Source organism: Eimeria maxima, genomic scaffold (assembly GCF_000499605.1).
Source record: "Eimeria maxima Weybridge genomic scaffold, Emw_scaff44, whole genome shotgun sequence".
Lineage (NCBI taxonomy): Eukaryota > Apicomplexa > Conoidasida > Eucoccidiorida > Eimeriidae > Eimeria > Eimeria maxima.
Window position 1 is genome coordinate 27,937 of NW_013563856.1, and position 11,259 is coordinate 39,195.

General features: G+C 45.2%; 3 protein-coding genes across 3 annotated transcripts; 1 reads left to right on the forward strand and 2 right to left on the reverse strand.

Moving 5' to 3' along the window:
• Nucleotides 1-922: 922 nt before the first annotated feature.
• Nucleotides 923-2,693, forward strand: EMWEY_00007330 (hypothetical protein, conserved; the record flags this gene model as incomplete). Its single annotated transcript, XM_013478466.1, has 5 exons — nt 923-1,197; nt 1,308-1,599; nt 1,696-1,989; nt 2,088-2,451; nt 2,623-2,693. The coding sequence occupies 5 exons, from the start codon at nt 923-925 to the stop codon at nt 2,691-2,693; spliced, it is 1,296 nt and encodes a 431-aa protein (XP_013333920.1).
• Nucleotides 2,694-2,716: 23 nt separating this feature from the next.
• On the reverse strand, nt 2,717-3,632 carry EMWEY_00007340 (hypothetical protein, conserved; the record flags this gene model as incomplete). The annotated part of the gene is made up of 5 exons (XM_013478467.1): nt 2,717-2,802; nt 2,858-3,060; nt 3,125-3,252; nt 3,310-3,458; nt 3,515-3,632. The coding sequence occupies 5 exons, from the start codon at nt 3,630-3,632 to the stop codon at nt 2,717-2,719; spliced, it is 684 nt and encodes a 227-aa protein (XP_013333921.1).
• A 1,107-nt stretch (nt 3,633-4,739) lies between these two features.
• EMWEY_00007350 (RNA recognition motif-containing protein, putative) lies at nt 4,740-6,839 on the reverse strand (the record flags this gene model as incomplete). The annotated part of the gene is made up of 8 exons (XM_013478468.1): nt 4,740-4,909; nt 5,043-5,130; nt 5,231-5,264; nt 5,465-5,576; nt 5,689-5,816; nt 6,032-6,186; nt 6,335-6,408; nt 6,584-6,839. The coding sequence occupies 8 exons, from the start codon at nt 6,837-6,839 to the stop codon at nt 4,740-4,742; spliced, it is 1,017 nt and encodes a 338-aa protein (XP_013333922.1).
• Between the last annotated feature and the right edge of the window lie 4,420 nt (nt 6,840-11,259).

An 11,259-nucleotide genomic window follows, 5' to 3' on the forward strand; every position in this document is an offset into this window, starting at 1 on the left:
ATTCAAAATACACTTGGATGTATTTTGAACGCACAGATACTTCTTTAGTTAAACATAACACAATGGAGGAACACCTTCAATGGGATTACAAGTATCTCAGATGAAGGCCAACAACAAATAGAGAAGATATACATAAGAATGACTTCCTAACGACTTATTTGAACGTTCTTTAATGGGTCTAAAAAAAGAGGAAATCCTCATGGGAAAGAAATACCGGCAATACCGTCCAGCTTGCATAGCGACAGGCAGATGATATTATTCGGCAGAAGGATTACATTTTGTAAAGCAAATCAACCGTCTTGTGACATTGTAAGAACATATGAACTTTCCAACCCCTTTCTTATGAAGTTATATGAAAGGGGTTCTCTACACTACTGCGTCCGACAACTGTTGCATTAAAACTGAATAATTGTTTGGCATAGAAAACACTGGTAAATAATCAACACAGACATGACATTGGCATACAAATCTCATATCGTTTATTACACATCATTTTCTTTTAGCGACAATCTACTAACTAAATCGGCGTTTCATTCGCAACTCGGTTTGCTCTGAAGCTGGGGGGAACACGAGAGCAGTTTCATTAAACCAAGCACGCAGTGAGGGCCACACATAAGAAAAAATCAAAGAACCAAGAAAGGAAAGAGAAAAACAATCTAAATAGTAGTAGAGAGCCAAATTATTGACTCCATCTCTTCAGTCCGTCTTTACAAATGGTTGGGCCCCTCGTCGGCAGCCCCGAAGCGGGGCGGTAATGACTCCTGCTTATACTCCGAGTTAAACGCAAATCCTTACTTCTTTACATTTAATGCTCTCCAATGTATAATTTAATTTTATCCTTTTCTAATTTGCCTACGGGTGAACAGCCTCATCGTGTGTAGTCGTCGTTGGGGCTGGAACGGTGATTTGCAATGGTATCGAAATGAAATCTGTGACTGGGGAGGCTCCTAAGCGGACTCCCACGACTTCGAACTTACCCGTATTAGATAACCCTAATTCAAGAGAAGAGATTCAAACACCACGCTCATGGGCAACCAAAGGCGGGCCTTTACCTATCGATGCCGCCACCCACCAGGAGAGGCTCGAGAAACGTCTACAAGCCCAACTAAGAGATGGAAGCCGGAGCAGAAATGTGAAACGGCTTGAAGATCCGCTATCTAAACATCTCCTACGCGTCGCTGGGAACCCAGCTTACAGGTAAACAACACGTTTGTGGCACTCAGTTCTCAAATTTCTGACGTTGATTACTACAATCCTACGCGGTACCCATGAATTACTCTCGAGCAGTTCGGTGTCTTTGCTTGCAGGAACCTGCGCAAGAGTGTTATCGTTACAGGCAAAACTCTTGTATGCGAGCTTTTGAGGAACTTCCCCTGTAGGCGACTGGCCGTTCGCCGTCGCAGTTTAGAGGCGCTACATGCTTCTTTACCTTTTTTGCACAGATATGTGGATCCTGTGATTACATCTACTACGTCTGCCTCGCCAGATAATAATCAACTGCCTACTATCAGCAAGCGCGATGCCGATTCTGCAAGCGCGTACCCGCGACTAAACACAAACGTTGAAACGCACTTCGTCAGCAACAGGATTTTGCGTAAGGTATGTCAAATAGCTATGTTGGGAAGAGTTAGTAATTCGCTTAAATCCAAGTGGAACAACAAGCATAAAGGTTTGTTTAATGCTTATTATCTTCAGGTGGCCGGTTTTCAATCCTACGATGACGGATGTGTTGCTGAAATGCGAATGCCAGAGCCAGCCAACGATTTGGGCAATATACGGCTCTTGCTATGCTTGGGAAACATCCCTTCGTCACTTGGTCAAACGCAGAAGGATCGGATGCCAGTGGTGTCAAGGTCCAATCCTGAGTTTTTAGATTCAGGAGTCGTTGGGACCTTACTCAGGACAGCAGCCGCACTGCAGTGGCAAGGTGCTTGGATCCTGCCGTCGTGCCCTGATATTTTCAACCCACTCGCAATTAGGGCTTCACAGGTATGTCATTTAAAAAGATAATTCCACTCCAGATGCAGTGGGCATGCTGTGGCCGTTGGAATATTTGCAATCTATTACTTTATGCGTATTTGCCTTAGGGGGCGCTGTTTTGGCTACCATATCGTCGAGGTACTGTGAAGGAGCTCATTCAGTTGTGTAATGATAAAGATCTTGCAATCTGTGTTCCGCACGAAGGTGGTATCCCGGTGAGGACATCGGGGATTTTCGAGAGGAAACAAAAGAAAGGTGTTTGTCTTGTGCTGGACTCCAGCTTGATCAGTGCCGCACAACAGTTTCACAATAGCCGGCGGAGCGTCTCTGCTTCCACCGGCCGAGTTCGAAGTTCTGGCGACGCTCCAGCAATATCGAATGAGAGGAAGAGAGAAGGTGCACGAGCAGAAAGATGTGACTTCAAACCGGACATATTGCTGTCACTTGGCAGTGATGTTGCTCCAACAGGAAGTATGCCGCTTCTGCATCCTGTTACAGCAGCTTCACTCTTACTCTACCACACTAAAAGCTTTCATTTTCCGTCACTAGGCGGTTCGCCGTATCTTTTTTCCGTGAAGCAAAAACGCTAAGAAACTGCGCGTCATGACATTTTGGCAAAATTTCACATTTCTGTTTCGTTAGGAGAATCTAGTCGAAAAGCTTTCAAAAGATTCGTCTTAGTGAATGCCAGGTCAAAAGCGTTGAGCCCGTGACGGGCGACGCGCATGATGTTGTATTAGACGTCGGCCGCAGGAGGAGTAACGGCGACGTATTCACTGCTGGTTGCCGCGATGATGCTCGCCAGAGTTGTCGCGTAAAAGGCTGAACTCGCGCATGAGCAATTTGTTTGAGCTGATCATTCTTGTATGGAGCCTACCGATCAATCCTCTAGTTACGAAAGCTATGATGTTGAGCCTCTTGACAAGAAGCGTGAACACCAACTCCAACAGCATTCCACCTAGGGCGACGTTGCACACGGCACGCCAGTCGCCGCTTTTTGCCGACTGAGCGAAATATGCCTTCGAGGAGTACGCAAAGAGAGTGGCGACGTAGATGCCGCGGACCACGATGGTAAACCTCCTGGGGAATTCGAAACGGGGCTGATTAAACTTTCCCCTCTGTTGTCAGCCTTAAGAAGTCTTACCAGAGGTTGCTGACATTAGTCAACGTCTGGGCGAGAGCACGCGCAACGCCACCAGTGTGGAAGGGGGATATGGTCATGGAGAACAGGAACAACTCAGTAAGGATTCCAATAGCCAGTGCTGTCAGGAACTGAGGTACGAAATAAACTGGCAGTCGACTAGCGGCTCAAAAGAATCACAAACTAACTCGGCTACGATTTTTGCCAATAGCATCATCCACTTCTTCAACAGTAGCGTAACGGCGGGGGAATCCAGAGAGAACTTCCGCCTGCTGAGCCAAATCAGCTTCATTCTTTTCTTCAGTAACACTTTCAGGCTCGTTGGGCACAGGGAGGCCTGTAAACATTCGTTGTATGACTCTGTCCCGAAGTGGTAAGCTATAAGCTTCGTACCTATAACTGACGCCCCCGCCGGGTCGTTCACGAGGATGTTCAGAAGACTGTCATCGATCTTGTTCTTGGGTACGATCACCCCAGCCTCAGGGGCCAAAGCCACTTGACAGGCCGACATTTTATTTGGTCAAATCGGGTAGCATGTAACGACCCTCTAACCAAAAGTTCAAAATCAGACACAATGGAGTTCTGACGGCGCGTCACCAATGTGCTCCGTTGAGCGTGCTCAGCTGTCTCGACACCAGAGCTCTGTAGCCAGTGCCGCGCGTGACGGAATACTTTCCTGTGTTGGAAAGCGGCGGAAACTGAGGGATAACTCTAAGGATCCCTCCTAATTATTACAACATCGGCTCCTCTCTCCTACTTTGGTGATTCATCTAGGCGTTGTACCCTAGCTAGTACAGACGCTTTCCTCAGATACACCTCTGCTCACCATTTCTGGAAGGCTGCTCCTTCTGCGCCTTATGAGCAGAAAGAGCTGTTCCTAGTTGCGCTGTACCATGCTCTACGTCAACACAAAAGATGAACTACGAAAAAACTCTCTAAACGAAGATGGTGGACTTGCATGACACCACCCCACCTATTCACTTCCCCGTTTCATTGCTGGCAGTAGTGAATGCAATACGCAAAAAAACTTCATTTCGGTTTCTGGAGAACTGTATGAGGCGTGCCTTCTTACAGAACGGCCGGGAGCGATTAGGCACCGTTACTCGAATGGCTGGTCAGATAACATGCACGAAATCCACACCGCAACCAGCAAAGTAACTATCGCACACTCTCCAATGCCAACGCCTCCACCTACTCCCCTTCTACCCATTCTACTACTGAATGCCACAAAACCAACAAAGAGTAAATACCGTCCAACGCCATAGTTGCCAACAAAGCGGGCCTAGACGATACCAACAAAAGCTAAAACACTTCCATCCCCGCTACTCTTTGAACCGTGTGTCAGTTGGCGGTCGTGGGTGATAAATTGCACTTCCTTATGCCGACAACAACCATACCAAATTCTTGGTACCGCATGGCGAGACATCCAACCTGACAGGGCGCCTCCGAGAAAAACGCCTTGTAAACTTGCCTATCGTCTTGGCAAGTTGTTCTGTCTTTAGTTCCAGTCTTGATGCCCTGTCTCTAAAAATTCGGAGAGGGCTGATGTAAACGTGAGTGGCGCGTTTCGTCCATGGATGTTGTGGTCGCAGTCTTGCACATAGCCTTCTGATATAACTCAAATATCATCTAACAAATGCGAAGAGGCTCCCGTACCAGGCGCTGGGGCTGGAAGCGCAGGCGCAGCGCCTTTGATGTACTGGTACGTCATTCGGCCGTAAGCTACAGGCGGCACGTAGTTCTTCCTAATCTTCGGCGCCTGGCTAGCCAAGATTTCGTGGTTCCTTGCTGAGCAGAATACCCACACCGCAAATATAATCAACTTCAACCCTCGGCGTGAAAATGCAACACATACGGAATTGCCTAAAATAAGTGACGTGGTCACAAGGGAATCAGATACGGTTGAATTGGATAGACTCACCGGCTTTGCCTCCATTAATGTTAACGCCCAGTTTCTTAAACTTTCGCAACGTCTTCGAGTCGTTCTTTTCCACCTTCTTGACGATACTCTGAAAAGAGGATCAAACAGACAGAACAGATGTCGCATGCCACGAAAAGAAGGCACAAACGTGCTTAAAAGCAATCGCAGTGAAATGGAACTGGACTCACAGCAATCTGTTTGTTCCTCTGCGAGTCGATCTCCCTGAGAAGACAGCAAAAATTGCAAAACGCATGCAAATGGCTCTGAAATCCCAGGAAGCGGTATCAAACTGAATATGCATTTTCCCGTCTGTCCTCAAATACATCTCCGTATTCCCTTGCTGGTAAGCCTCTAATAGGTAATCTTAAATAGCCAAAAATACCGTTATTGCGAGAGGCAGCGCGCAAACGTCGAATGCTCACCTGTCTTTCCATTTGCTGCGGAGCACCCGGATTGGTCTGTTGCCTACGTATTTGTAGTTCATTTCTTTGATTGCCTTAAGCATGTCATTTGGATCCATGAAGGAGACGAAGCCTGCAGGAGCAACCGCAGCATTAGTCGAACTTTTGCTGAGGTTTCCCCTCTACCGGGTACAGGAACAAAAACTGCAATAGGCTCTATGCAGTTACACAGCAACCACACTTACCGTATCCTTTGGTCTTTCCTGTTCGCTTGTCGCGAACAACACGAGCCTTATCAAAGGATTTATATTTGCGGAAAGCACTGGCAAGAACTTCGTCTGTGACTTCATTACCGAGATCTCCGCAAAATACTCTGCAACAACAATGAGCACAAATAAGCAAATGAACCCCTCATAACTAACAAAACATAAATAGATAGATGCATAGTTACATTATATATTCACAATTCCCACCTTGTATGCAGTTCTCTCTCTAACCTACGGTAGAACTAGTAGCCTCTACGAGCATCTCATGGATGTTCTGCTTCCCCTCTCCCCCCTCCCACCCGGATTAACTGCCCCAATTTACCTGTGGTCGTTCTCTGACCATTCGTCTAATGTTGGATCACTCCATATATGTCCTGCAGCCTTACGAAGATGAACTTTTTTCTTCTCTGTGGTTGCTGCTGATGCCATGACGCTGCCCATAGAGGCGGCTTCTTCTGCCGTAAGATTTTGAACTGCCTGCATGCGCATGCAGCAGACAAATGCAAAGAAAGAAAAGTATGCAAATACATTAAAAGTGGCAGGGAGAAGAAGAAAGCAACAAAAGAATCCCCTATAACGAATAAACTGCACTGCAGCTACAACAACAGAGACAAGAAAGACGTACGCAATGCGTCGCATCCAAAGAAAGTTGAGCTCTTGGGTCTGCCTGTGCTGCAACGGTCTGAGGCACCTGCATAGCTGTAACAAAACAACAAAAGAGCAAACAACAGCCACAGTAGGCAAGAAGGGAATTGGGTCTATATATGTATATCTAAGCGCTACTTGGGCTACAAACAGACCTCTACCAGCAGATGATGAAGGTGCACAAGGAACCGCCTGCTGCTGTAGGTCCACCAAGGTCTTAAGGACTCACCATACTGAGCAGCCTGCATCATTCGCTGCATGTGCTGCATTTGCTGCATTTGATGAAGCTGCTGCATTCCTGCTGCCTGAGCCACCTGCGGCTGCAACTGGTGGCCAAGGGAAGGCACCGACAAGGGTACTCCAGGGAGGGCTCCCGATGGGAATGCTGCAGCAGCTGTTGCTGCTGTTGCTGCCGCTGCTGCTGCTGCTGCTGCAACTGTCACAGCAGGCATAGCTGCCCCCGGCAGATGAGGAGGAGCCTGCATCTTAGCCGAGGAGAATAAAAAAACAAAAAACGCACAACAATGGGGAGGGGATCCTCAGCTAAATGTCAGCAAACACCACAAAATAACTATAAAAGATGTTGGCGCATTTATTTTTCCCTACTTGTCCTCAGTGCAGTGCCAACAAGGCACAGCAGGTGGGAGCGCTTGGGGCTGTGTGAGACTGACTGCGTGCATTCCGTGGCTAAACATGCACGCATGCAGTACAATTATTGTTTCTGTTGACAACTTCGCTAAAGAAATGTATTTTATTTTCTTTTCTTGTGTTCAATTACTATAAAGAGTATTTCCTAGTTAGGCAATGCACGTATTAAGAGGGCGGGCACTGGTGTTCCGCAGCATCATCTGTTGTTGTACCCCGGCTCGCTCACTAAATACTTGGCGGTGTTCTTAATAATATTATTAACATTTTAAATTACATTCATTGATCAATTGGTAATTATGTCATTCCCCTGCATATGTTCAGCTGCATGCTGTTCAAGGCGTGCATTTCTATGTGTTGCTGCTGGTAATAATACTCAGGCGTATATATAACCCAATTTATCTTCCCTAGAGCATTTTATTGATCTTTCTCCTGGTAGTATTTTGTTGCTTAACTTTCCATCGTCTTCTTCTCGTTGTATTGACTATAGGGTGATTCTGCTCCTATTGTTGCTGTTAATCGTAATCCTCGTCATGCTGCTAGTGTTGCTGCAACTATAGGTGCACCAGCAGCAGTAGTAGCAGCAGCACAAGGTGCAGCAGCAGAAGAAGCAACACAAGGGGGGGGACCTGCAACAACGGATCGGGATCCATGTAGAAGACAGTCATCTCTGGCGGAGTTGCTGCCATGGGAACCTCTGTATGCAGCAACATGGTTCGATGTTGCTGCTGCAGCAGAACCTTTTGCTGCTGCAGCAGAACCTTTTGCTGCTGCACTGGATAAGGTAGTAGATGGACTGCAGCAAGCAGTACTAACAGCAGGCAGCACAAAGGCAGCACAGGAGAATTGTTCCTTTGAATTAGGCCTTAGACAGCAAGACTTTGATGCATTTGCTGCATTTGCTGTAGAGAATACAGCAGCAAGACCATTAACAGGTAGTAGCAGCAGCAGGGGCAGCACAAGTTGCAGGCAAGGTGGTCTATTGGTGCATTGTGCTCGTGAGCCGCAGCAGCAGCAGTAGTTATCAACAGCTCGTCGTCGTCGACTGCTGCTGCAGGTGCAACTAGCAGCTTCTACACCAGCAGCAGCACAAGAAGGAAATCGTATGCTGCATCTGCTGCGTGGTCCTAGCTACGGAACCACAATAAAGCAGTGGGAATAAATAATAATAATAAAGCAGTGGGAAGTGCCTTTATGGCAGAGGCCTACGCACTCCCACACAAAATACACAATAGCTTCTGGTGCGGTGCCCCAAGGTGATACACCCCGTGGAAGGCCGGCTTTCGCACATAAAGAGGCAATAAGAATAAAAAGAATTGTCTGTACATGAGACACCTCAAGAAGATTTATAAACCTTTCAGCAGGCTGGAGCAGTTGTCGCATTGGAGGTAGCCTGTCAGCTAGTAAACTAGATACCATTCTGAGGCAAAGCTTGGCTCGTTGCTCTACGCTGTAGATAGCTCTGGCAAATTAAACTTATGCTGAAATTGCTGCGTACAACTGGCGTGGAGGGTCAGAGGAGCGGGCATGGTCTAGTGGCTATGACGTCTGCTTTACACGCAGAAGATCCCGGGTTCGATCCCCGGTGCCCGTACTCTTCTTGCCCCTGCCCTTTTCTCATTGTGTCCATACTGCGAAATGCTTGACTCGCTAGTTAGTGCAACGCTCTGCTTTGCTACTGCTTACTGGAGAACCTTGTGTGTTGGGCTGAGTAACGACTCGAGGGAGTTAACCCAACCCGAGAGGGTTTTCTGTGGATTGGTTGAGCGAAGCAATTCTTCAGGAGCGCCTACGGCAATATGTTTTTAAATGTTTTTATAGAAATAATAATTCGTTACGAATGTCATCCCCTTTGGCACTGCTCGGATATGAAGAGTTTCTTTTTCCTCTAGAACTCTGTTTTCGGGTTTAGAGCACAGGCTGCTAGCTACATGCATGGAAGGGGGGGGTCCATGGGCTCTGTCTTAGCGGAGCACCGCCTTCCCAAAAAAGTTATGGAGTGTCTACCATGGACAGATATTCCACGGAATAGTGCCAGACACACCGCAGGTTACTCAGTAAACGGCACGACTGTGGCATTTAAAAGGCATTGTTGAGGTGTATGTCCCACGAAACAATGCGAAGGCTTCTATTAGCGTCCTTAACTCCACCTGCATAATCTGCAGTGAGAGGAGTGCGACCAATGTGTCAACGAGAAGGGACCACATAAGCTTCTATGCAATGCAAATTCGCTCCCGAAAATGTTGGAGGAATGCATGCAACCCGGCATGCTGATCTCACGCCGACCCGGTGGTTTGGAGAATTACAATTTAGTTAACGTCTAAGGAACAGCACACGTAGGCAAAACTAAAGGGAGAATCCTTAAATGTACTAAGATGACGGATGTAGCATTTTCCGTTGGAAGCTTATACGTATACTTCTACTTCCTTGCATGCATGCTGCTATTGAGCATTATGTAAGTATTCATAGTGTTACTGCATGCAAGGTGTGCTGCAACTCGTGATGGAGTCTGGCACTTTCTCCTCACCATCGTCATCCCCTTATACTCAAGACAGTTGGAGTCTCTTCGTCGATAATCAGCTGCAGCAAGCTGTCTTCCAACTTGTGGCAACCATTGTCTTCTCCTTCAGCACAAGGCGGTTGAGCCTGTGAGCTCAGGAGGAGGGGAGAATGGGTAATGGTATTAATTGCATGTAAGGATGTCTAATCTTATGCATATTGACTCTCTTGTTGCTTATAATAAGGTCTTGCTGCTGTGTTACAGGTCAAGTTACATCCTTATATTTGCATATTTATTTGTTAGCGACCTCATGAATAACATAATGCTATTTGCATTGAATTAATTGGGGATTAATAATTAAACATTAAACATTTCTTAATTAGGGCTTTTATGATGCCTTCTACCCGGTGGGTGTGTAGTGGCTGTGGTAGTGTTGTAGTGTACGTACACTCAGAGTGCCACCACTCCTCCGTGCGGCGGCGGTTGATGGGGCCCCTTAATGAGCCCAATAAGAGTAGTTATTTATTTAAATAAATAGAAATATAATAAAAAATGAAGGGAAACATAAAGAAGTTCGTTAGAGAGGAGAGTTTTCTTAGGCTTATTCCCTTCTTTGTACACGGTCTTGTATTATATTATTAATAAGCCCCATCACTGCTACCAGTGCCTTGTAGGTAACAGGGGCTGTGTTTGTGTATTTCTTGGTGAGGATAAGAAATTGAATTCTTTTATTTTATCTTTTTGTTTATTTTTCCTACTTTTTCACTTTGAATTCCATACAAAGAAGAGGGCCAAGTGTTGCATCGCCCCCCACAAAGAGTTTGCTGCTGCTGCTTGTATTGTCTGCAACAGAAGCAAGCAGACGCTCTTTGGGGCTGTTTGCTCTCTTGTTATTTTCTTTCATTAATTTTAATTCTTTATTTAATTAAATAACTCAAGGAGTTAAAAGAGTTAAAAGATCTGCAGCATCAACAACATATTGATGCCTCCAGTTGCCTCTTCTTGCGTCGCTTGAGCTGTACATACAGCTCATTCCTTTATATATACAACTCTTATCATTATTTCTTTCTTCTCTTTCTTTATTTTCTTTAATTATATCTTCTTTTTAACTCTTAACAGACACGCCTCCCTATACACCATTAGGGAGGGAGGCAGGAGGAGAAGGAATTCTTTTTTTCTTTGTTCTTTCCTCTCCTTTAGACACAATGAAGGGTGAGTTAACATCCTCTTTAGTAGCAGCAGCAGCAACTGCAGCAACACTAGCAGCAACAGCAGCAACTGCAGCAACTGCAGCAGCAGCAGCAGCAGAAGACGTTATCGCAACAAGAACTAGGTGATAAATATATCTTTTTGTTCGTCTTTCTCCATACATACATAATAACTATATTATTTAATTAATTAGTTAATTAACTAATTAATTAATTAATTAATTTATTTATTTATTTATTTATTTATTTATTTAGGGAGTAAAAAGAAGGAGAAATATTCGGTGAAGTCCGAAGAGTATGAAGTAGAAGACATCGTTGCACATAAAAAAGAAAGAGGACTTGTAAGAAAAAAAAAAGAATAATTATTTATTTATTTATTTATTTATTACTATTATTATTATTATTATTATTATTATTATGTTTATTATCTTTATTATTATTAATATTATTGTTTCTTTTTGTTATGTTTTATTTCCCCCTCTTCTTCCCTTAGTACACCATCTGTAAACCCTAAACCCTAAACCCTAAACCCTAATTAACAAAGAGGAGAGC